The sequence below is a fragment of the Idiotropiscis lumnitzeri genome, chromosome 14 (genome assembly GCF_059441095.1).
Source record: "Idiotropiscis lumnitzeri isolate Australia: NSW breed Sydney's pygmy pipehorse chromosome 14, RoL_Ilum_1.0, whole genome shotgun sequence".
NCBI lineage: Eukaryota > Metazoa > Chordata > Actinopteri > Syngnathiformes > Syngnathidae > Idiotropiscis > Idiotropiscis lumnitzeri.
In genome coordinates this window covers 2181892-2206870 of record NC_142404.1, presented here as the reverse complement: position 1 = coordinate 2206870, position 24979 = coordinate 2181892, and the positions used below count along the sequence as shown (strand labels likewise).

The 24979-nt window shown below is 43.1% G+C and overlaps 1 protein-coding gene across 3 annotated transcripts in view; it reads left to right on the top strand.

The window, feature by feature from the left end:
* Nucleotides 1–24979, top strand: part of LOC148323127 (kalirin-like) — a 192797-nt gene that overhangs the window by 106724 nt on the left and 61094 nt on the right. For all 3 annotated transcript variants that reach the window (XR_015846514.1, XM_088315416.1, XM_088315415.1), the window contains exons 24-38: nucleotides 8–122; nucleotides 1171–1286; nucleotides 1459–1581; nucleotides 2896–3078; nucleotides 3160–3281; nucleotides 3528–3594; nucleotides 4031–4140; nucleotides 5905–5974; nucleotides 6062–6151; nucleotides 6728–6820; nucleotides 6899–7010; nucleotides 7959–8149; nucleotides 8300–8401; nucleotides 8472–8620; nucleotides 10237–10339. Coding sequence is in view for 2 of the 3 variants with exons in the window: in XM_088315416.1 (XP_088171542.1) it covers nucleotides 8–122; nucleotides 1171–1286; nucleotides 1459–1581; nucleotides 2896–3078; nucleotides 3160–3281; nucleotides 3528–3594; nucleotides 4031–4140; nucleotides 5905–5974; nucleotides 6062–6151; nucleotides 6728–6820; nucleotides 6899–7010; nucleotides 7959–8149; nucleotides 8300–8401; nucleotides 8472–8620; nucleotides 10237–10339 (1746 nt within the window). In the remaining variant the exon portion in view is untranslated. The remainder of the gene's footprint in view (nucleotides 1–7; nucleotides 123–1170; nucleotides 1287–1458; nucleotides 1582–2895; nucleotides 3079–3159; nucleotides 3282–3527; nucleotides 3595–4030; nucleotides 4141–5904; nucleotides 5975–6061; nucleotides 6152–6727; nucleotides 6821–6898; nucleotides 7011–7958; nucleotides 8150–8299; nucleotides 8402–8471; nucleotides 8621–10236; nucleotides 10340–24979) is intronic.

The window sequence follows — 24979 nt, the reverse complement described above, 5'->3', positions numbered from 1 at the left end:
TCATTAGGCGTGCACACTGGCCCGGAGGAACGCAGAGGTTTTCCTCAAATACATCCACAGGAACAACGTGAGCATCCCAGGTGCCGCCAGCCACGCCAGAGGGCCTGAGCAGCAGGTCAAAGGTAGAACAACAAAACATATTTAGACTACCAGAAAAATTACACAATAAGGCATTATAATGAGCTTCCAACTTGATTTACAAGTTGAGTTCATTTTGACCAAGTTCAAAACTCTAATTAAGCAAGTCCAAAATGAACAAAAATGGTGAAGGAAGATATGTGAAACTGTAGGAAACTAGCGGAAAAAAGAAACTGCTGGTTTAAAAGTAACCCAGACTGGGGAACATAGATGACCCAGCGCTGGGTCCAAAAGGGACCTAACCAATTCTGGATTATTTATACCCTGTGCATTGGGTGGAAGGTTTTACCCAGAATTTGGGGTCACAATTTTAACCCGACAAGGGCTGAAAATAAAAAGTTACCCAAACTGATGAGTTAAAGCCATCACGAAATGGGTTACCACTTACCAGGTAACAATATTTTCTATTTTCAACTTTCGCATGTCAGGGTTTGCCACAGCAAGTCACCTGCATCATATTTTACACCATATGCCCTTCTTGACACTACCTACTTATCTTCCACTGGTCCATCCTCCCTGACTAAGATTTGGACCCTGAGTTCTTTGTTTACGCTCAATGGTGTTCCCCAGTGAGCAGAGCAATTGCCACCAATGTTGTCCAAGAATGTTCCATTAAATTTACTTCAACTTCAGTACACTGGTGACCAGCATTAGCTCTTCAGTCTACCCAAGTCCAATCTTGAACCTAATCTGCTGGATCAACATAATTAAGCACAAAAGGCGAACAGCAATGATGGTAAATTGTGGCAAGTAATTTAATCATCATTTTTCCTCCGCTTCTCCTGTACTTAAGAACCCAGCTGTTTATCATTATCAGCATCACCAATGAAACTGGAGAAACAAAACAAAACTTTAGAAACAGACCAACCAATAACCACATTCATGAAAATTATTCCGTTCCAGCCTCTGCAAAAAAATAAATAAATAAATAGAGAAATAAATAAATAAAATCGTTCTAACACGTTTACAAAACCCCATGTTGCAGAATCTGAGAAATTAATTGAGGCAAGACTTCTTGGTTTTGTTTTTCAGGTATTCTGAATGAGCTGCTGCAGAGGGAGAACAGAGTCCTGCACTTCTGGACTCTGAAGAAGAGAAGGCTGGACCAATGTCAGCAGTTTCTCGTCTTTGAACGCAGCGCCAAGCAGGTGTGGTTGTGTGCGCGTATAGTGTGTGTGCGCAAACTTTGAGCTAAAGTGCAGCATTAAAGAGACATCTGGTTTATTTTATGATGGGAATTTTTTTAAGTGCCTCTGTCATAACAATAAATATGTCTGTGCCCCTGAATGTGTGGGTGCGTGTGTTTGTGCATGTGCGCAGGCTCTAGAATGGATCCAGGAGACAGGTGAGATTTACCTGGCTACACACATGTCATCTGGTGACAGCAGCAAGGAAACACAGCAGCTCCTCAATGACCATCATCACTTTCGACTCACTGCGAAGGTATCGCGCACCTGTATGTCTGTTGCTATTGGTTGACCAGATCACTTCATTAGGTACTCCTCCACATTTCATCGAATGAGATTAAATAAAAGGGAAAATTCCCCATGTGCATAATAATAACGCTCACTTGCGTTTGACACTTTCACAAATGCAATTGTCCAATAGCAAAAGTGAGTGTGACGTGGACGTCTGCTGCCATATTTCTTTTCCCCCGGGATAAATTCATATTTTTACAAGCAAAATATGAGTCATAATTTGACAACGTAGATGAAACTTGACATTCATATCAAATGAATCTTTTCAACTTCACCCTCACCCCACACCCAAAATACTTCAGCTGTAAAGAAATAACTGTTTATTCCCACTGGATTTTTTTTGTTACGAGCATTTTTAGTTAGCAATGGAAATGTTTTTTTTTTTTAATTTTATTTATTTATTTTTTTAAACACAACATGGTTTGACAAACATCCCCACAATAAAAAAACAGAATAAAACACAACACAACCACCACACACAAAACAGACAATCAACACTATAAACGCATGTATACACAAATATCACACAAAAGTGTCAGTGCAACAAAAACTGTAGTTTGTAAATATCTCAATAAAGATTGAAGTCCAGGGAATCCACTTTGGTCTTGGCATTTACTGTGATATTAAATAAATATTTAGATTCAAATGTTGTATTTTTTATTTTATTTATTTTTTTGCTCAAGATTCCAATTTTTTTTCAGTGAGGTCCAATCACTCCTTTGAAGATTGAACGTTGGGCACCCAACTTGGGGATCCTTGCTGGAGAGCGAAGTTGCTCTACCTAGACGTGACTTTGAAAATATGTCAGAATTTGTCAAAACAGAAGGAGGTGATACCATTTTTTGGGGCACATGTTGAGAACCTAACAAAAATAAAATGAGCTAATGATTGTGTGCCTGGGGCGGCACGGTGGCCCGACTGGTTATCACGATGGGACAATGCGCAGCTCGTGGGTTCGATCCCGGCTCCGGCCTTCCTGTGTGGAGTTTAACTCTTCTCCCCGTGCCTGCGTGGGTTTCCTCTGGGTACTCCGGTTTCCTCCCACATCCCAAAAAACATGCGTGACAGGTTGATTGGACACCCGAAATTGCCCCTAGGTATGAGTGTAAGCGCGGTTAGTTGTTCGTCTGTGTGTGCCCTGCGATTGGCTGGCAACCAGTTCAGGGTGTACCCACCTACTGCCTGAAGATAGCTGGGATAGGCTCCAGCACCCCCGCGACCCTAGTGAGGAGAAGCGGTACAGATAATAGATGGATGGATTGTGTGCCCGTGTCACCAGCAAACAAAGGAGAAGGTGAAGTTCCTCATCCAGCTGGCCGACAACCTGGTGGAGAAAGGCCACGCCCACATTGTGGAGCTCAAGCGATGGGTGAGCACGGTAGACCGCCGCTACCGCGACTTCTCCCTGCGAATGGCCAAGTACCAGGAGAGCCTGGAGAGGAGCCTCGGCATCTCCTCCGAGGTGGGAAGAGCTCCACGCTCAAGTTTGTTGTACAGTACAGTTTATTCATGGGATGTTTTTTCTTATCCTCGTCATCTTCAGGAAAACAAGGACTTAGAGTTGGATATTATTCCTGCCAGCTTGTCAGATGACCCCGAGATCAAATTACGGGAGCCCAGCGATGAGCTAAACGAGGAGAAAAGGAAGTCTGCAAGGAAGAAAGAGTGAGTGCAACTCTGAGTCAAATAAACCAGAGTGATGAGTCAGCATTTTGGCTGCACAATTGTCGCTTCCACTGAACTTGAAATATGTACATAAATTGGTTCAGGTTCACTCTGCCTTTTATTAACAACACTGCGTATTTTGGCCCAGAAAGAGAACTGGTCTGATTCAGTTTTACCTTGTACACTTTCTTTCTTTCTTTTTTTTTTTCTTGTGGGCTCCAATTGTAAAAACAGTCTTTTTTTTAGGTTCATTATGGCAGAACTCCTGCAGACAGAGAAGACCTATGTTAGAGATCTCCAAGAATGTCTGGAGGTGAGAAAGTCAGCCTTTATTACACCTGCCGAAAAACCCTGTGTGTGAGCAACTTCCTGTCTACCGTTTCAAAAACAACATGCCTCTGTCAGATATTCTCAGGTTGCTACGTATGACAATATTTAATGGTCACATTTGGCAGTAATTCAGAGAATCACATATAACATATTAAGGCCGTCTAAAATGCCATCTGTTCTAATTGTGATTTGTAGTGTTGATGTGAGTTCTTAAATTTCTCATCAATCATTTTAAGTGACACATACTGTATTTAAGCCTTGGTGGAGGTCATGTGTTTATGCTGGTCGTGTTTTTGTAACAGCAAATATTAACTGCCAGTCATTTGTGTTTATTCCGCCTTGGTGGAGGTCATGTGTTTATGCTGGTCGTGTTTTTGTAACAGCAAATATTAACTGCCAGTCATTTGTGTTTATTCCAGACCTACTTGTGTGAGATGAGCAGGGGCGAGGACGAGGTCCCGCCAGCAATCTCCAACAAGGAACACGTCATCTTCGGCAACATGCAGGAGATCTATGACTTCCACAACAAGTGAGAGACTTTGAAGAATTATTATTTGTTCATTTCCATCTTTATTTAGGAAAGAAATACCCTTTATTACCTACTGTTATTTCGAGAAGAGTCACTAATGGTGTCGTGGTACATTCGCCTGATTTGTGTGCGAGCACCGTGGGTTTGGTTCCCACTTTGTGACAGTGTCTATGTCTGACCTGTGACTTGCTGGTGACCAGTTCAGGGTGTAGTGCCTTTTGCCCATAGTAAGCTGGGATACGCTCCAGCACCCTCCCGCGACCCTGTACAGGATAAGCGGTGTGGATAATGCCATGGATATTTCTAGAAGGAGAAACACAGGCGGCTTCAAACTTTTACGAATACTGGTGGACCCTAAACTTATCCATGAGAAGCGCCACAAAAAATGGTGTGAATTTTGGATTACAGAGTCATGTACTATGTCATGCACTACATTGTATTGAGAAAGGTTGGGAGCTAAAACAGCAAGATTCTTCACAAAGTTTCTAAGTGTGCTGCTGATGTTGGTTGAGGTCGACTAATTATCATCATAATTTTAGGCTAATATATAGGCTTTAAATATAGTGGCTCTAATAGACTGTTTTAGGTTCCAAAACAAACAAAAAAAGTTATTCAAAGTTTTTTCCCCGACACAAAGTGCTGTTTCAGTGACAAAATAGTGAATTTATGGACAAATATAATATGGCAACATGTTCAATTTGAGGCAAAGCATATGGCCCCACAAGGCCTTTTGTCCCCCACATATAGTTTTTGAATTGAAAAATATTATCTTTATGTGGGGAACTTAACCCGTTTTTTAATTTTACGGGCAAAATATGGCATTTTGAGGCAATTAGTGTAGCCTTTTTTTGTATTAAGGCAAAACCTACATATATGTATATGTATATATATATATATATATATATATATATGTATATGTATATGTATATATATATATATATATATATATATATATATATATATATATATATATATATATAACTATATTACATTAGATTATATTTTTATTATATTAAAACATTTAGGGTTGTCACATGTTTTAGAATCAAGTATTCCATTGATTAATCGAATAATCGGGTACAATTTGGTTTTCAAAGAAGTGTATTATGAAACCTTTATTTACTTTTTATTCACCAAATATTGTTGGGTATTTGGTATTGTTTAGTGATTAAAAACAAAACTAAACAATTAAATAATATCACACAAGAGTGAATGATGATGCACTCTTCAACCTTTTTGAAACTGGTTCAATTTCTGGTTTGGTCATTGTTTTCGTTAAATGTTATTTTGATTATACACCAAGGATAATCCGTCTGTTTTCGTGAAGGACTACAAAAACCAATGAATAATAATAATTATTGTCGAGAGACTGAAATCAGAGGATTTGGACAATTATGGTTAATCTGAAATCTAAAATCTGTAACTGCTCCCCTGAAAGCTTTTCTGGTTGAGATATGAAGATGAAATCCATCTCAAACCTCAAATTAGTGACAAGACTCGTTTCTGCTACTGTGATGTGTAAACTCTGTCGCTGTTCAACATGAACTTAGAGTAAACTACTGTCTTTTCATCTGTTGTATATCTTCTTTCAAATCATTATTTCCCAAAGTTTCTGACCTTCACTGGCAATTTTCCTCTTTCGGCGATTTGTCAGGATATGCTTGTTTTTGTTGGAGAACAAGCTTATGAAAGTAGTTCTGAATACAAGCCCAGAGTGTTCATTGAGAACAGATGACTTCATGTTTCGTCTGTGTGCACTTGCAGTATTTTCTTGAAGGAGCTTGTCAATTATGAGCAGTTGCCAGAGGATGTGGGCCATTGCTTCGTTACCTGGGTAAAATTTTATTCACATCCGTTTGATTAATCAAACTAATCGCACGCCACAAATGAGCATCATCTTGTTCCGTCTGATGTGATGCAGGCTGATAAATTCCACATTTACGTGGATTACTGCAAGAACAAACCAGATTCCAGCCAGCTCATCCTAGAGCACGCCGGCACCTTTTTTGATGTGAGTATTTTATTTTATTGATTACACTTTAAGTCACTTTAAGTAATTACATAAAGAGGCGCCAGCTCATGGCTTGCCATAAAGAGAACAAGCGCTATAGAAAATTGATGGGAGATGCACAATTTAATTAATAATACTGAATATTTATGTCAGGGGTCAGCATGGTGTCTGTGGCCTGCCATTGGTTGGTCAGCTGGGATAGGTCACATGTGGCCCTATCAAGTACAAGCGCTTTAGAAAATGGTTATTTACCTTCTATGAAGGACAAACCACGTTGAGTGGTTCAGTGCCAAATTTGTAGGGACGATAAGTTTCCAGCAGGGGGCACTGTTGTATTATAAGCTATCAATAGCCTCGATCACGGCACTTTTTGAGCGTAGTTATGCGGGATACGCCAATAATCATTAAGCGTTAATAATAAGGAAAAAAAATAATGCTAATAATAATTATATACATATCTGTATATAATAACATTATAATATCTTATAAGTCTAAATCATTGATGCTGTTGCATCAATTTTTTTTTACAGATGAGTGTTCTCGTAATTTTTTATTCTGTGTGTATTGCGTGAGCAGGACATCCAGCAGCGGCGCGGCCTGGCTAACTGTATCTCATCTTACCTCATCAAACCGGTGCAGCGTATCACCAAGTATCAGCTCCTGCTCAAGGTGCGACATCGGTTGAGTAATAATAATCATGATAATAGTGATGATGACAAAAAACGCATGTAAACTGGCGGGCTGTAGGAGTTGCTGTCATGTTGCGAGGAGGGCAAAGGGGAGATCAAAGATGGCCTGGAGGTTATGCTCAGCGTGCCCAAGAGAGCCAATGATGCCATGCACGTCGCCATGTTGGAAGGTAGTATAGCCCAAGCACCGCTACATCTTAAAAACACTTCGACTCACTAAAAGATGTTATGCCTCAATTAATCACCCGGCGCATCATCCATCCATCAGTTCCGCTTCTCCTCACAAGGGTCTCGGGAGTGCTGGAGCCTATCACAGCTGTCTTCTGGCAGTAAGCGGGGTGCACCCTGAACAGGTTACCTGACAATTGCAAGGCACACGAAGACGAACAACCGTCCACTCTCACACTCACGTGCCTGTGTGGGTTTTCTTAGGGTACTCCGCTTTCCTCCCTCATCACGAAGACATGCATTCTAGGTTGATTGAGCACTCTAAATTGCCCCTAGGTATGAGTGTTAGCATGGATGGTTGTTCGTCTATGTGTGCCCGGCGATTGGCTTACAACCAGTTCAGGGTGTACCCCGCCTACTGCCCGAAGACAGATGGGATAGGCTCCAGCACCCCCGCAACCCTCGTGAGGAAAAGCAGTTCAGATAATGGATGGATCAATAATATAATATAATATACACATATATAGCTGCACAATATTGCAAAAAAATATAGATATAGTGATGTTGGTCCATTCAACATGCAACAAGTCAACCTGCGGGAGGGCAAAAATGAGTCGCAAACTCAGATGCGCTTCGCCATCTAATAGTGAACATTATCTCGGTTAAATTCAATCAAATAGCTAAGAATACATTGATAATGTTTTTTTTTGCTGCATGAAAAAAAATATTCTTCCATTAGGTACTAAATATGTAATTTATTTAGGTATTTATTTCACTCTATATCTAATAAAAGCCTTATTTCTACAGTAATAAGATTCTCTGCAGGAACATGACCACTATTTTAGTAATTGACCCAACTGCACAAATGGAGTCTTTCTGGTTTCTCTCTAATAGACCTTGACTTCCAATTAGGCTCAGGTGGAGGTGAACTTGGCCGTCTTCCTTTCCAGGTTTTGAGGAGAACTTGGAGGTGCAGGGCGAGCTAATCCTGCAAGACAGTTTCCAAGTTTGGGATCCGCGCTCACTCATCCGAAAGGGGCGGGACCGACACCTCTTCCTGTTTGAATTCTCATTGGTCTTCAGCAAGGACTTCAAAGACTCAGCGGGCAGAACGAAGTACCAGTACAAACACAGATTACTGGTGAGTGCAACACAAAACTATTCTTGTTTATATCAATAGAACAATAAAGATCTCAGCTACTGTCAATGTCAGTTTGCGCTGGCATTCGCTTTTCTTGTGTATCACAGCCATAACAGAATTTTTGTGGTCACAATCACATTTCTACTGCAGACATCAGAGTTGGGGGTGACAGAGCACATAGAAGGCGACCCATGTAAATTTGCACTCTGGGCCGGGCGAACACCCTCCTCCGATAATAAAACTGTACTGAAGGCAAGTAGAATACAATACGCAGTATGTATGGTAAATACAACTTTGGGTAAATGTTATGGTTCTCATGCAGGCATCTAGTGTAGAAGCCAAGCAGGAGTGGATAAAGAACATCAGGGAGGTGATCCAGGAGAGAATGACTCACCTAAAAGGGGCACTGAAGGAGCCCGTTCAGCTACCCAAAACGGCAACACTCACCAAACCTCGCAATAACGCCAAGAGGTGACATATTTATTACTTGACACAGGAAGCACAAATTCAATGTTAATGCCTGTCATAACAAAATATCGCAGCTCTCCCCTCAGAAGCATCTGTTGGCTGCAAGTCGCATTAAACCCGATTGGATCTTTGTTGGTGATGTCTTTCCATCTTCCAAGAAAAATATATCTTATCAAACAACTTCATAAACCATTTAACCGACACACTTTAAAAGTCTTGTACTGAATTAAACACAACACAACTTAATAAATCACTTTGAGGAAACAAAAAGTCACAACATTCTTTTGCGCAAACAGTTCTCCAAATAAAAACTAAAGTGTGCTTTATTTAAACTCTGCATTTGTCAGTCACAGTTAAAGTTTATTGTAAAATTAACATAAAACAAAAGAGACTTAATCAGCCTACACCAAAATGTTCAACCATTGATTTTAGTTTAATGAAAGTCCACTTATTTAATGCCAGAGCTGGGCAGTCCGTCCCGAGGGCGGAACGGTCCGACCCTCCAGCCCGGCCAGAAGCCCATTTTTGGGGCGGTGGGTCGTCAAACCATTAACCCACTTTGGTTTGACGAACGTGAGTCGGGAGCCGACAATCTTTATGAATAAGGCCGGAGGGTTGAGGCCGGATGGGTACCACAATAGCAGGGGACTGACCGGCAAAAAAGCGTCAAGTGCCCATCTCTGCTTCATGCTGACATATACTGTAGGCATGGGTTAATGGGAATTACCTTGTAGGGTAGGATAAGGGTAATTATAACCCTACAAACAACATGTATGAAAAAGATTGTGGTCCATTACTCATAGTCATATTTGATATTCTCTCTGCTCTGCAGAAATTAATACTACTTCAGTTTAGTTGGGCACCTTCTCTGACGGTAGAGCAGTTTGTTGGAAGTATGGTGTGAATACTACCTGTAAACTTTTTTATCTGCCGCGGACCGGTTCATACAAGTCCCTAACTTAGGCGGACCGTCAACGGTAGTGGTTGCTCTCCGCATATTGTGCAGAGCGGGCTTTGTACCTGGTCATACTCATTTTACTAGCTTGTGGGTTTAATATTAGTGGAATGCGAACGAGACAATTAGCACCTTGACATGCGTCAAGAGTACAATCTAACGGAGAGAAGCCGGTCACTTTTCTTTTTTTAAATAAAATATTTTTCAGCCTCGAATAATAAATAAACTGGAAGTCTTGCAATTTTTTTTCCCTTTCATCTGTGCGGCGCAGTACACTTTGTTTGGGGACCACTGCACTAGAGCACAGTGCTGCCCAGGCAGTTGTTGCACAACATACGACACTGACTTGCCTGTATTCTGTAAAAAACACCAATGTAGCTCAGGTTCGTTGCACAGTATTGCAATTTATGGTAGCAGTCAAAGTTTTTGATACACGTTTCCAAGAGACAGAATGAGAAGTGATGTCCAGACTTAGGCTATAGACGCGATGCACTTTTTCCATCGATCTATCTTGCTTTGTCGTTCCAGCTTGCTGATGGAATCTCTCAGCATTCATGCAGTTTCAGATTGTTACAAAAGCTACTTCTTATTTGTGCATACGTGTGTGCGTGGGGGTGGGTGTGGGTGTGTGTGTGTGTGTGTGTGTGTGTGTGTGTACGATTAGGGACGGAGGGGAGGATGGAGACAGTCAGGGAGAAGGCAGTAGCCAACCGGACACCATCTCCATCGCATCCAGAACCTCGCAGAACACAGTGGACAGTGACAAGGTAGGGTAGCTAGTACACGTTTTTGACTCATAAACTGTGTTTGGGGTCAATATGCTATGCTCAATATAGTGTAGTGAGTTCACCATTTTGTAGAACTCTTCAAATGTGGAGGGTATCAGGCATGGTGCTCCTCACTTTACTGTCTATATTCAGAGGTTCTTGTTCTTTCAATGAATGGATGATAATCAGCAAAAGCAACCTTTATATCAAGGTATTTTTAAAAGTATTCAGCCAAAGAACATCCAACAAAATAGTTGGCTAAATACAACTTAGCCAATACAAGTGACCACAGTCCAATGGCAAAATCTTTAACCTAAAATACAAGTAAATGAAAGCTGATGGTGGAGTGGTACATCCGCCTGACATGTGTGCGGGCAGCGTGGGATCCATTCCCACTTGGTGACGGTGTCTATGTCTTCCCTGTGACTGGCTGGCGACCTGTTCAGAGTGTGGCGCGCCTTTCGCCCAAAGTCAGCTGAGATAAGCTCCAACACCCTCCCACGACGTTGTATAGGATAAGCGACAGGATAATGACATGAGATGACTAGTAAAGAAACATGTAATTGTTATCAGGCTTCTTCAAAGCTTGCTAATGGGCTAATCATTTGAATCAGGTGTGTTGTAGGAGGGCTAATCTAAAACAGCCTGGATAAGGGATCTCGAGGACCGGATTTGGGCACCTCTAACTTCGCCACAATGTAGCACCGTGCCTGTAGTGACGACCGGTTATCCGTTATGTATAGTTCCCTGAATCTATCCACACTTAACAGTCTGCTGCACTTTTGCTGATATAATTGGTCAATTTCTTAAAAAAAAAAAAAAAAAAAGGTATCAAGATGTTTATTGCCACTCAGCTGAGAAGCTTACTATCAAACAACATAGTCTTCAACGTTTGAAACACCATAGCTACACAGGCTAACAATTACCATCTATGTGATGACGTTTATACCGTTTTAAAAACTGCTGTGCCAACACAATTGTGAAGAAGGTACACTAATATCTTTAATATTAGTGCTGTACCGAGGAGCTGAGAGAGTAGTTGTGATGTCTTAATAATAGTACAGTAATACCCCGGTTATCGCGGTTAATGGGGACTGAGACCACCCGCGAAAACTGAAAATCCGCGAAGTAGCGGCGCACCTTCAAAAATGCTTAAAAAAATAAAAAGTGCGAAGTAGCGGCGCACCTTCAAAAATGCTTATAAAAAAAAAATAAATATATATATATATATATATATATATATATATATATATATATATATATATATACGGGTAGTGAGAGAGAGAATGAAATTCATGTTATAACAAAAAAAAAAATTATTATTAAAACTTATTATTTTTTTATTCCCCAGCCATTATTTTTGTATTTATTCAATTACTTCTTTTTGTATTTATTTAATTACTTCGACTTTTACCTGCTGGTACGCCGTCCGGTGTGCCCTGTGAAATGAAAGGTGGCATTCTTCATTTATTTATTTATTCATTTATTCATTCATAACTGACAGCCTCGCGCTGCGCTCGTGCCCGGGCGGAAGAGGTGCTCCTCTCCGGCTTAATTGTCACGCACGCCGGACCTGCTCCCCCGAAACGTGTCTCCGTTCCGTTGAACTCGGTTTCATTTCGCCCCGCCCGTGCCCGGGGAAGGTGCTCCTATTCGGCTTAACAGTGACACACGCCCGCCCTCCTCCCCCGGAGCTTCCATTCGGTTAAACTTAGGGGCCGCTTGGAACCGCCCGTGCCCGGGGAAGGTGCTCCTCTTCGGCTTACTGTGACGCGAGCATGCCCTCCTCCTCCGGAGCTTCCATTCGGTTAAACTTATGGGCCGCTTGGAACCGCCCGTGCCCGGGGAAGGTGCTCCTCTACGGGTTAACTGCCACGCACGCCGGCCGGAGGTCTGGTACGGTCCGAACCGCGCGAAACGTCGCCACCAATAGTGTCCGGGGGAACGTGCTCTTCTTCGTCCACTCTCTTCTTCGTCCACTCTCCTCTTCGGCGCACGCTGGCCGTCTAACCGCTCCAGCGCCCCCTCGTGCCGCTCGGCGAAACTACAATGCCCCCGAATATTTTTTAGACCCGCGAAGCACTGAACCCGCGAAAGGTGAACCGCGAAGTAGCGGGGTATTACTGTATATCCATTTGTATGTATTATGTTGCCCGCAGGTGACCAAGGTGTGCACACCAGAATGAGCAGATATTGTGCAATGGGGGAGGAAGTGTGACAAAAACTTAAAATCTTTTATAGTCTATATAATTATGTCATTACCTAATGTTTTTTAGTATTAAATGGAGATTGCTATTTTTCTCATAAAAACATACTGTTGATTTTTAGGGGGCAGCTTGTTTTTTTTTTGACTAACAAGTGTCAAGGAACGGATTAAACTTAATGTACAGAGAGACTGGAAGAGTCACAGAAAAAGAGGCTACCTATCAAACAGCTCCTCATGTCCAAGTAAGAGCGAGGGTCTTTAGGCACATGGTTGTTTGGGAGCTTGTCAAATTTGATTTACTTCATTACACAGTTTGAAGTCAGTCAGTGGATTTGTCCAGTTGTGAGTCAAGTCTTTGCTATCCTGTGGTATATTGATGTGGTTGGTTTTTCAAAGTGATGTGGAGTAACAGGTATATCTTTGATTTGAACCTAACCTTGAAATATGCATATTTTAAAATATTTTCCTCAATCCTGTTCACCGAGGGCCGGTGTCCTGCCTGTTTTCCATCTCTCCCCGCTGTAACACACCTGATTCAAATGATCAGATAATCAGCAAGGTCTGCAGAAGCTAGATAACGATCCGATCATTTTAATTGAGTGTATTGTAGCAGGGAGAGAGGTAAAACAGGCAGGGCAGCTGCCTTCGAGGAACAGGAGTGAAGATCCTTTCTGTAACTGCTTCTACTTTCATTAGTACTGCAGAATGGCACAAGTCACCATGTCACACAGTTATGTTTTTTAGATGGAATTTTATTGCTAACACGACAAACCTTAAATGAAAAAAAAAGACCAATTTTACAACTGACTTTATTGTGGCAATAATTTCTTCTCTCTGGTTTCAAATTTTCAGTTAGTCATACTTGTGAATGCTCTCATTCAGCCAAGCCATTTCATTCTCAGGGGCATTGAATTGTTTGCAACCAGAAGAGTGTAGTTGAGATTCAAGCCACGCCCTGAGAATTTTGAATTGGATGCACAAATAAGTGAATGTGTAATGATTTCTTTGAAGGTCCGCGATCATGTTTTCACTGCACACAGCAACAAAGCTTAAAATGTTTTTTTTTGTTGTTTTGTTTTTTTGTTTGTTTTTTTTGCGACATCACAATGTTGTAGAATGAAATTTTCAATTTGCTAAGGCTGCAATTTAAAAGAAAATTCAGTTTGTTTATTGACTTAATATAATTTGTTATATTTTCAAATAAAATAATCAAAGATGTCTTCTAGATTAAGATAAAATAAAAAATATTCCATGAATGTAAAAAAGAAAAGAATACAGTATTGATGCAATCATATGGATTCAAAATACATTTTAATGATTTTTATTGTTATCCATGTATTATATATAATTGTCTGCAAAATATTGGGTCTTTTTCTCAGTTTAAACTTGACTCTGCTAATTGACACATAGGTTTGCGTGCTCATACACACTCACACACACTCAGACAATCACACACCCACTGACTGAAACATGGCCAACCTCTGTAGTATTACACAGTGTGGCCTTTTCACTGTGCAACCCCACACCCACACACTGCTTGGCCCTTAAATGTCAATGCCGTAAACATGCACGCACAGTCGCACACACATTTTGTGACACGTGTTGTTGCATCGTTTCCTGTATCCTGAACTATTTTTGAGGAGTGGAGAACTATTTCAGTTTTTAAATAAAACATTGTAATGAATTTAATGCAAAGAATAAGAATAATCAGATGGAAGAAATTATTATTCTATTACATTCTGAGCATTTGTTGGTTAAATGTTTTTGGTCTGTTTGCAACAGTATTTCCTCTCGCTTTTTTTCTCACATAATGCTGTGATTCCCTTCCAATTTCTTCCTAGTCAATTTTAATGAAATGTTCATGTTAATGTTTTGGGGACATGATTGTTGTGACTGCAGTTGTGCAAATTATGTATGTATCAGTGTAGTGGTTAATTTGCACGACTAACAACTAACAACAAATGATGATGATGATTAATATTTATATATTATGATTTTGTGGATTAAATGTTTTGGAGGATTTTTATAGTTAGTGTGGGGTTGCACTGTGCGGATTTTTTCTGGCAATAAGAGCATCTTTCTTGGAAATCTGATGGCCCATTTTACGCTGATTTGCAAACTTGTCCCGACTTTTTTTCCCTATTTTTTGGATCCTGTTCTGCTCTTTTCCTAAAAGCCTCAAAGGGGTGCAAAAAAACAAATTCAGATCCAATTATATTTTCTTCATTTAAACAACTTCTTAGACGAGGTTATCTCAGGCCACGTTTCATACAAAGCACCACGTGTCGAGTGCTTGGCTGCCTCGTTTTCATCATGCTTCATAATGTTTTATATTTAGCTCTCTTTTACAGTCAAATAAAAAGAGAGGTTGACAAATCTGGAATAATGTAGGTTTAAAACATACACTTGATTTCATAATCCCCAAAAACGGAGCGTATAGTGAGGCTTTGTCAGAGGAAAAAAATAGAAACTGTTGATGGTTTTACATAAAGGGTGTTTAAAAGATCAGCGAGCATCGCAACACACTAAAAGAGGCCAAACTGAATGATAGCAGCACCACGCTGGCATAGTCATATGTTCCACTGTGCATGTGTGTACGTGCACGTGTGTGTGTGCGTGCGTACGTGCGTACGTGTGTGTGTGTGTATGTATACCGTGCAGGGCGGAAGCTACTGTTTCTTGTTAGGGTATTTTCCAGAACCGCCGGAAAATAGGATCAGGACTCTTCAAGCGCAGACACAGAGAGATGAATTTTAACAAAGATATTTATTTTTACAAAAACAGGAAGACTATATATATAATCATACGCAATACCGACAAAGTGCAACGAAAGACGCTGGTGGAAAAACTCACACCAGGGGAATAACGATGGGAACGAAAAACGCTTGCAAAAGGCAAGGAACAAAATGCACAAAAATCGCTTACCGCAGATGGGCAAGGAAAACCAATTGACGAGCGAGCTCAACCGAGAAGATCAATAAATGAAAACGGAAACACTTACAATGAACGGGAACAAGGTACACGGAATGCAATAACGAGGTGTCTAGAATTAACAACTTGGGGCATGAGCAAGAGGAATATTCCGACGCTGAGTAGTTAGCGTGGAGTGTTTAAATAGTGCAGTAATCAATGACTTTTGACGAGTGACAGGTGCGTGGCTGGTAGGCGCGTCCAGCCATGACGACATGAACAGCAACAAGCGCTGGAAGGAAAGGCCCCCACTCCAGCTGGGCAAACACAAAACAAAAACATGACAGGACAAAACGGACCATGACAGCACCCCCCCTTTAACGGACGCCTCCTGGCGGACCACCTGGCTTGAACGGATGAGACGCGTGGAAATCCCGAATGAGGGATGTACACACGATCCAGGAGCGGGGGACCCACTGACACTCCTCCGGACCATAGCCTTCCCAGTCGACCAGGTACTGGACCCCCCTGCCCCTACGCCTAGAGTCCAATATTTCCCGCACCGTGTACACTGGATCACCGTCAATGATTCTCTGAGGCGGAGGTGGGGTGGAAGGAGGAACCGGAGGACACAATGACACAGGCTTGACCAGGGACACGTGGAACACCGGAGGGATCTTCATGGTGGAGGGCAGCTTGAGCCTTACTGACACTGGGTTGATGACCGCCTCCACCTCAAATGGACCCACGAATCGCGGGCCCAGTTTGCAGGACGTTCCCGCCAGGTTGAGATTGCGGGTAGACAGCCACACTTTATCGCTCACTTTGTAGCCGGGGCGGGGCGCCGACGGCGGTCAGCGATCCGCCGATTGCGCTCGGCGGTGCGGGACAGGGCCGCCCTGGCCTCCCTCCAAACGCGCTGCGCCCCCTTAAGATGGAGCTGGATGGAAGGAACCTCCACCACCGCCTCCTGGGATTGAAACAATGGTGGCTGGTATCCATAGGCGGTCATGAAGGGGGAGCGCCCCGTGGCAGACGAGACCAGCGTGTTGTGGGCATACTCCACCCATGGCAGATGGTCGGCCCACGAGGATGGTCGATCGAGGCACACGCACCGCAGAGCAGCTTCCAGGTCCTGATTAGTCCTTTCTGACTGCCCATTGAACTGGGGGTGGTACCCGGATGACAGGGTCGACGTAGCCCCCAGGGACCGGCAGAAGCACTTCCACACCTGGGACACGAATTGTGGGCCTCGGTCGGACACCAAGTCCGTCGGGATTCCGTGAAGCCTAAAAACATGAAGCACAAGCAGGTTGGCCGTCTCTCGGGCAGACGGAAGCTTAGGCAAGGCGACGTGGTGAGCAGACTTGGAGAAGCGATCCACAATGGTGAGTATGACGGAGTTGCCCCGAGAGGCAGGCAGTCCCGTGACGAAGTCCAGGGCTATGTGTGACCAAGGTCGTGGAGGTATTGGCAAGGGGTGCAGAAGTCCCGCTGGAGCCTGATGCGATGCTTTACTCGATACGCAGGCGGGACAGGCCTTGACAAAGTCCGTGACATCCTTCCCCAACTCTGGCCACCAAAAGCATTGGGCGATGAGCCCGAGGGTACGACGAACCCCGGGATGGCATGCCACCCTGGAGGAATGGCCCCACTTTAGTACTTCTGCGCGAAGTTGGGCCGGCACAAATAACCGGCCTACTGGGCACCCGGACGGGTTGTTGGCATCGTCCTGTGCCCCCTGGATTCATTGCTCTATCTCCCACTGCAAGGATCCCACCAAGCAATGGTCTGGCACCACGCTGTCAGGTCCCGGCCTTTCCTCCACTGGATCATGGATGCGTGACAGGGCGTCCGGCTTGGTGTTTTTGGACCCAGGGCGATATGTTAAGGTGTAGTTGTAACAGCTGAGGAGCAAGGACCAACGTGCTAGGCGAGGATTAAGTCTTTTTACAGTCCGGATGTATGAGAGATTCTTATGGTCAGTGTACACGGTGAGCGGTTCTATGGAGCTCTCCAGCCAGTGTCTCATTTCTTGAAGCGCGAGAACCACCGCCAACAATTCCCGATTCCCCACGTCGTAGTTGGCCTCGGCCGGACTGAGCCGGCAGGAAAAGAAGGCGCAGGGATGGAGTCTCTGGTCGACTGGAGAACGCTGAGATAGCACCGCCCCCACTCCTGAATCAGAAGCATCCACCTCTACAACAAAAGGAAACTCAGGGTTAGGGTGACGCAATACAGGCAGGTTGGTGAAGGCTGTTTGAGGCCACGGAAAGCGGATTCAGCCCTTTGATCCCACATAAAGCGTGTCTTGACGGATGTGAGACTAGTGAGGGGTAATGCTTGGCGTCTGTAATTCTTAATAAAGCGGCGGTAAAAATTCGCAAAACCCAGGAAATGCTGCAGCTGTTTACGGTTAGTGGGTGTCGGCCATTCTACCACGGCGCGGGTCTTGGCCGGATCGGCCTTGATCTGCCCTTTCTCGACAATAAAGCCTAAGAACTGAACTGAATTCTTGTGGAACTCACACTTCTCCGCCTTGACGTACAACTTGTTTTCAAGTAAACGTTGCAAGATGGCCCGGACGTGTTGTTGGTGTTCCTCCACGGAACTCGAGAAGATTAAAGTGTCATCAAGATAAACAAAACAACAGACGTTCAACATTTCTCTTAAGACGTCATTGATAAGGCTCTGAAAGACTGCGGGGGCATCGGTCAATCCGAAAGACGTTACCAAATATTCAAAAGGACGTCTTGAAGGCTGTCTTCCATTCATCCCCCTCGTGTATTCTCACCAAATGGTAAGCGCTGCGTAAATCTAATTTGGAAAACACTGTTGCTGATTGCAACGGAGCAAAAGCTGAGTCCAGCAATGGAAGCGGGTAGCGATTTTTAACCGTGATATCGTTCAGACCCTTGTAGTCCACACAAGGGCGTAATGTCTTATCCTTCTTTTCTACAAAGAAAAATTCCGATCCCACCGGAGATTTTGAAGGCCGAATCAACCCCGCCGCAAGGGAGTTGGTGATATATTCTTTCATTGCTGCTTACTCGGGCTGGGATACTTTATACAGGCGTGCAGAAGGAAGGGTCGAGTTCGGAAGGAGCTCGATGGCGCAATCATATAGACGGTGCGTGGGTAAGGATTGAGCCCTATCTTTGCTGAAAACGGAGCGGAGGTCATGGTAAGCTTCAGGAACATTATCCAAGCAAATAATTTCAGGTGGCGTGGCACGGGTACTTGGTCCTTCTTCCGCTGAGCGGAAACAACGTACATAACAATAAGGGCTCCAATTTTCAAAAGATAGCCTACCCCAATCTATTACCGGTTTGTGAGACCTCAACCAGGGTAACCCAAGAACAATCGGGGCTGCTCTTGAGGGCATGACAAAAAAGGACCGTTTCTCTACGTGGTTACCTGATAATTTTAAGGTTAACGGTTGCATTACCCGTTTAATATCCGCCGGGAGTCGCCCGTCGAGATCGCAAACTCTCTCGGGTTTTCCCAATTCTCTGACCGAGCAAGCTAATTTAGCGACCAACCCGGGGTCAATGAAACAATCTTCCGCTCCCGAATCGACGAGGGTACGAATGCGGATACTAGTACTTAGTCCAATAATTTCCCCGTCCACCTCAAGTCTTTTAGTGTCCCCAGGTCCTATGTCCATTTGTCCTTGGACCTCGAGGCTTGAGTTCTCCTCCCCGGAGTCGGTGTGCTCGAGGTGGCGTATAGCCGACTTACAGAATTCTCCTTGCGTCTGTGGTGGTTCCCGGCATGAGGGTCGTGTCGGACATGAAAACACCCGGTGGCCCGGTAAGCCACAGTAGAAGCAGGCCCCCGACCTGAGCCGTCGCTGTCGTTCCACCAAATCCAGCCGACCTCCTCCAAGCCGCATAGGTTCATCGGAACGAAGAGGCACTAGGACCCGTGGGTGCGCTGGCTCCTTGCAAACCTGTTCTGCCCCTCTCTCTCTGCATCTCTCTCTCTCAGGCGATTGTCCAGACGGATCGCCAGGCTGATGAGCTCCTCCAGAGATGCCGTATCCTCGCGGACGGCGAGCTCATCCTTTAAAGCCGAGTTTAGTCCTCGGCGGAACACGGTTCGTAAGGCACAGTCATCAAAACCACTTTCCGCCGCGCGAATGCGGAAAGCAATGGAATAGTCGGCCACCGATCGGCTACCCTGAGTGCAATCTAAAAGTTCACCTCCAGCCTCCCTTCCCTGAACTGGGTGATGGAATACCCGCTGAAACTCAGCCAGGAAAGCAGGGAAAGAAGACCAGAGGTCCGGTCGGGCATTGCTCATGGCCATGGCCCAAACACCAGCTTGGCCAGTCAATAGACTCATCATAAATGCTACCTTGGTGCTGTCATGAACATACGTGAGGGGCTGTTGATCGAAAATTAACCTACATTGATGAATAAAAAAGAAAGGCCGGGTTCCCCCCATAACGGGACGGGTGTGGTAAATTTGGCTCGCGACCGTGGCATATCTGTCAACCTCGGCCAGTAGCAGCCCCTATAAATGATCAAGATTCCCCTTATAAATCAACCAAAAACCTTACAAACCTTAAATTTAGAATTTTATATATATATATATATGTATAATGAATTATTAAATATTAAAATTAATTAGGAAACAGAATTTTTCAAGGAAGTTACAGTTACCATGGTGCAATAAATGCAAATATGTTAAACACGTGTTTATACTAATAAAAAATTACCATTGCTGTCTGTGAATCTGGGAACATAACTTTCACCAATTCACTAAAGTGGTCCGCAGCCGCGAATGGGATGTTGTGCTCCGCAAGGAAATGGCAGAAGAGAATTTCGGCGTTTGTAGCTTTGTGGGATGACGCTGGATTAGCGGTAGAGACGAACTGCTTTGTCAACAGGTTGTGTTTTTGCTTCTCACCACATTCTCCATGTTCTCCCATACTTGCTTGCTTGCCTCGACGATTTTTACTGAATGTTTCTTGGATTGCAACACTAACACAAGCGGAAATGCAGATGTTTAACGGCGCATGTCATGCTTTATCAAAAATACTGAGCTTTTGCACATGCGGACGTTCCACCCACAGGAAGTGAAGGGTCAGCAGCTTCCTGTCTTCTCAAAAGCCGACGTAAACTTCGATTTTTTTTTTTTTTTTTTTGCCCATACAAAAGTTGGTATACGGCATACATGATTTGAAATGATAAAAAAAACGTAAAAAATGCGGGGAAAAGGTATAAGTTGACAGGTCTGCCATGGTAGCCGGGCGGGAGAGCTCCGGTCGCGGAGGCAATCGCATCGGAACCCGAGGCAGTGCGTGACAGCAGCCTACCTATACCAATCGTCCTTGACTGGCCAGAGCCTTGTAAATATTCGATGTATCCGCAGAGTCCATGCTCGGAATATTCTGTTCGGGTATTTTCCAGAACCGCTGGAAAATAGGATCAGGGCTCTTCAAGCGCAGACACAGAGAGATGAATTTTAACAAAGATATTTATATTTACCAAAAACAGGAACACTATATATATAATCATACGCAATACCGACAAAGTGCAACGAAAGACGCTGGTGGAAAAACTCACACCAGGGGAATTACGACGGGAACGAAAAACGCTTGCTAAAGGCAAGGAACAAAATGAACAAAAAACGCTTACCGCAGAAGGGCAAAGAAAACCAATTGACGAGCGAGCTCAACCAAGAAGATCAATAAATGAAAACGTAAACACTTACAATGATGGGGAACAAGGTACACGGAATGCAATAACGAGGTGTCTAGAATTCACAACTTGGGACATATGCAAGAGGAATATTCCGACGCTGAGTAGTCAGCGTGGAGTGTTTAAATAGTGCAGTAATCAATGACTTGACGAGTGACAGGTTTGTGGCTGGTGGGTGCGTCTCTCCAGCCATGACGACATGAACAGGAACAAGTGCTGGAAGGAAACGCCCCCACTCCTGCTGGGCAAACGCAAAACAAAAACATGACAGGACAAAACGGACCATGACATTTCTTGTGGTTGTTGGAAAAGTTTTTCTTTTTTTTTAACAACCTTGCTTTTTTTTCTCTGTCTGAATGGAAATTTGGTCAATAACAATGAAAACTCTTAAGTTAAACACTGTTTCACATTAAGATAACACTTTAAATGTTTAATAATATGAGAACTAGTTTGTTCCACTGTGGCCAATTTTAATACAATTATTAATATTACAGGTTATTTTTGAAGTCATGTTAAAACATGAACAATTAGTTACTTTATGGTTTTAACCTGGGGTTAGGGTTTCAAAGTTGGGTATCAAGCCAGGTTTGGGGTTTTAAGATTGGGTTTCCAATTAGGATTTCAGGTCATATAGGTTATAGTGGGGAGTAACATGTACAAATAAAATCTAACCATTGTTAATGTTAACATCCATCCATCCATTTTCTATACTGCTCATGATGTTGGCAGGTGAGCTTGAGCTGAACCCAGCTGACTTTGGGCGAGAGGCGGTCACTGGTCATTTGCAATTGCAAAGAACAAAGACAAACAGCCACTTCGTCGTTACGGTGACTGCAAATAATTGTTTAATTGTGAGTTTTGAAATCAGAAGTCAAGAATAGTAGTTTGTCCAATGATTGTTAATGTTACCATGGAAAGGACAACAAATTGCAAAATCTCAACGTTATTACAAACCTTAAATTACATATGACAATTTAAAATTTTAGAACACATTATAGAAAGGTCATGGAAGATGACGCACATGATCTGATTTTGCGGGACACATAATATGATGTGGCGGGCCGGCTCTGCCCCTGGGCCTTAAGTTTGAGTCCTGTGAATGAGAGTTGGGTGGAAGCCACAGTTGGCCAGAGTGGAAATTTTAATCCCTCACATTGGAACTTTACTTTACGCCATGAATATTAATACTTTTGTCAAATCACTCAATTCATTTTTTAACACGTTAATTGCCATGGACATTTTCATAGGGTGTTGCCCCTGTAATTTACATAATGAAAGCATACAAACAAATAAATATATATTTCTACACTTGATTTACTAAATTGCCAACTAGCAAGGACTAGGGATGTAAAGATTAATGGAAAATCAATTTAATATCGATATAATCTGCTCAAAATATATTGATTCGACAGAATTGATTCGAAACACCGTTGTCTCGTCTGTGCTGTAAACAAACTGCACACCTACGCTACTTAATATGACGTAAACTTCCCTTTTACTGCAACACAGCAGTGATAAACGAGCATTTATAAAGGAAAAACTTTGTGGCTGACGCCTGATTTAATTTGCAATAACATAATTTCTGACATAGCCAGCTGTAGTTAGCACGCACAGTAGTGTTGTGTCGTTTCCGAACGATTCGTTCAAAAAGAACGAATCTTTTCAGTGAACGTGAGTGAACGAATCACTGTTCATTTGATCTCAGCTACGCGCACGTTGTCAATCTTTGCGATCAGCCAATCAGCAGCCAATGTCAGATGTAAACGTGATTTACTGAACATACAGCCACGCTATTGCCGTTCACAAAGCAATCCGTGACGTCATTTCCCGTTCGCCAACAATTCAGTGAGTGAACGTGTCGCTGCCGTTTCTGGTTCAAGCAAAGGAGAATTCCATGCAGTCCATCAGTTACATCAGTGAACACTGTTTTATTGTGAAGGATTCACGACTCGCCAAGGAAGGAACCAGTCACCATCAGCACACATTTCGTGCTCGCGGGGACAAGCTTTCATTGGCATCCGTTTCTGCAAGCTAACGGCTAATGCTAAGTCCATCCACGTACCGGGAGCAAGCGGCGAGCGCATGAAAACAAATAAGAGTGAATGACAAACTTACAGTCCCTCGCAGATCGTGATGAGGCGCCCCGGTCTGCCGCAGCCGGGAGATGAAGTCGTTATAAGGGACATCTTCATTTGAAAACATTTATTCCAATACATTTTAAATAGCACATATGTGCACCTCAATACTACAATAATACTACTACTGCAACTATTAAGTGTTGCTATCATCAAAATGCCTTTTACCATTAAGTTGCACTTTTATTTCAAAACTTGTTTGGTGCTGGAGTTGTTTTTTAATTCTCGTTTTTAATTTAGCGCAACAGAACGTTTAACAACCAGACATGCAGTCATCCACTTCATTTGACAGCCTGCACTTCATAACGCGTGAAAACAAGAACACACCGGGCCCGTGTGTTATGTCCTCCAAAATAACAAATGTTTATATATGTAGGAATAGTGTCTACTGCGATAATTATTGTTATTAGTATTTAATCACCATTATTATAATCATGATTATAATGATGCTGGTTTTAAATTTTGTTGTACGTGTACATCACAACTTATTTCGGGGTGTTTTATTCAGTTTTTTTTTTTTTGTTTTGTTTTGTTTGTTGGGAAGTCCAGTGCATTATCACCGAACAAGAATACGACTATTTGCCTGATGTGATTATAGTACATGAATGCCAACGCATAGATGGGGGGGAAATTCCCACCGAGCGACGCATTTGATGTGGAGGTGGTGGTGATATTGACTTGAGCTGTGTGCACCTCGATGATGAAGTTTATTTGTGTTCAATAAACCTAATTTAACAAGCAGACGTGTAGTCAAATGGGCTTTAGACGAGCGTATAAAAAGTTGTCATCTAAAGATCTTTCAGAATCATTTCCTCGGGTATTTTGAACTCAGCATCCACTCACTCGTGAATCTTCGTGAACGACCAATCAGCACCCGTGGCCAGCGTCAGGCGGGGGCGGGTCTTGGCTGAACGTACTGCCCTTCACCAACTCAGTCAGAGAATGCGACCTGTCATATCTTCCCGTTCACGAAGTACTCGGTGAGTGAACGATTCGTGTCGTCACTTCCCGTTCACGAACGATTTGGTGAGTGAAGGATCCGTGTTGTCACTTCCCGTTCACGAACGATTCAGTGAGTGAACGATTCATGTCGTCACTTCCCGTTCACGAAGGACTCTGTGAGTGAATGATTCGTGTCGTCACTTCTCGTTCCCCAACGGGTCAGTGTGTGAATGAGATGTACTGCCATTCTCGTTCAAACATTACGGCTACGATGTTTTTGATGAAGCAATGAAAATCCAAACGCACCAATGATAATAAGAGGAACATCTTTGTGGGGATTTATTTATTTATTTATTTATTTATTTTTTGGGGAGGGGTGGGGGGGCTGTTGAACGATTCGGTTGAACGATTCATTTGAACAAATCTTTTTCATGAACTGATTCTAATGATTCAGTTCACTTAAAAAAAACTGTTATGCCCATCACTAACGAACAGGCTACCGTATGCGTCTGATGGAACGTCGCACGCGATGTCCTGTTCTGGTAGGCTAACATAATGTAGCGTCTACTGTGAATTGTGGCGACATTAGTCAGCAAACTCACGTGTATTGCAGACCAAAACATGGTTTTTATATACGCGTGATTGACATAGAAACTGCAAGAGCACAAGTGCAAACTTGCGAGCATGTTGCGTTTAACGAGTCGGAAATATCATGACCCAAATTACACATGACGCATTT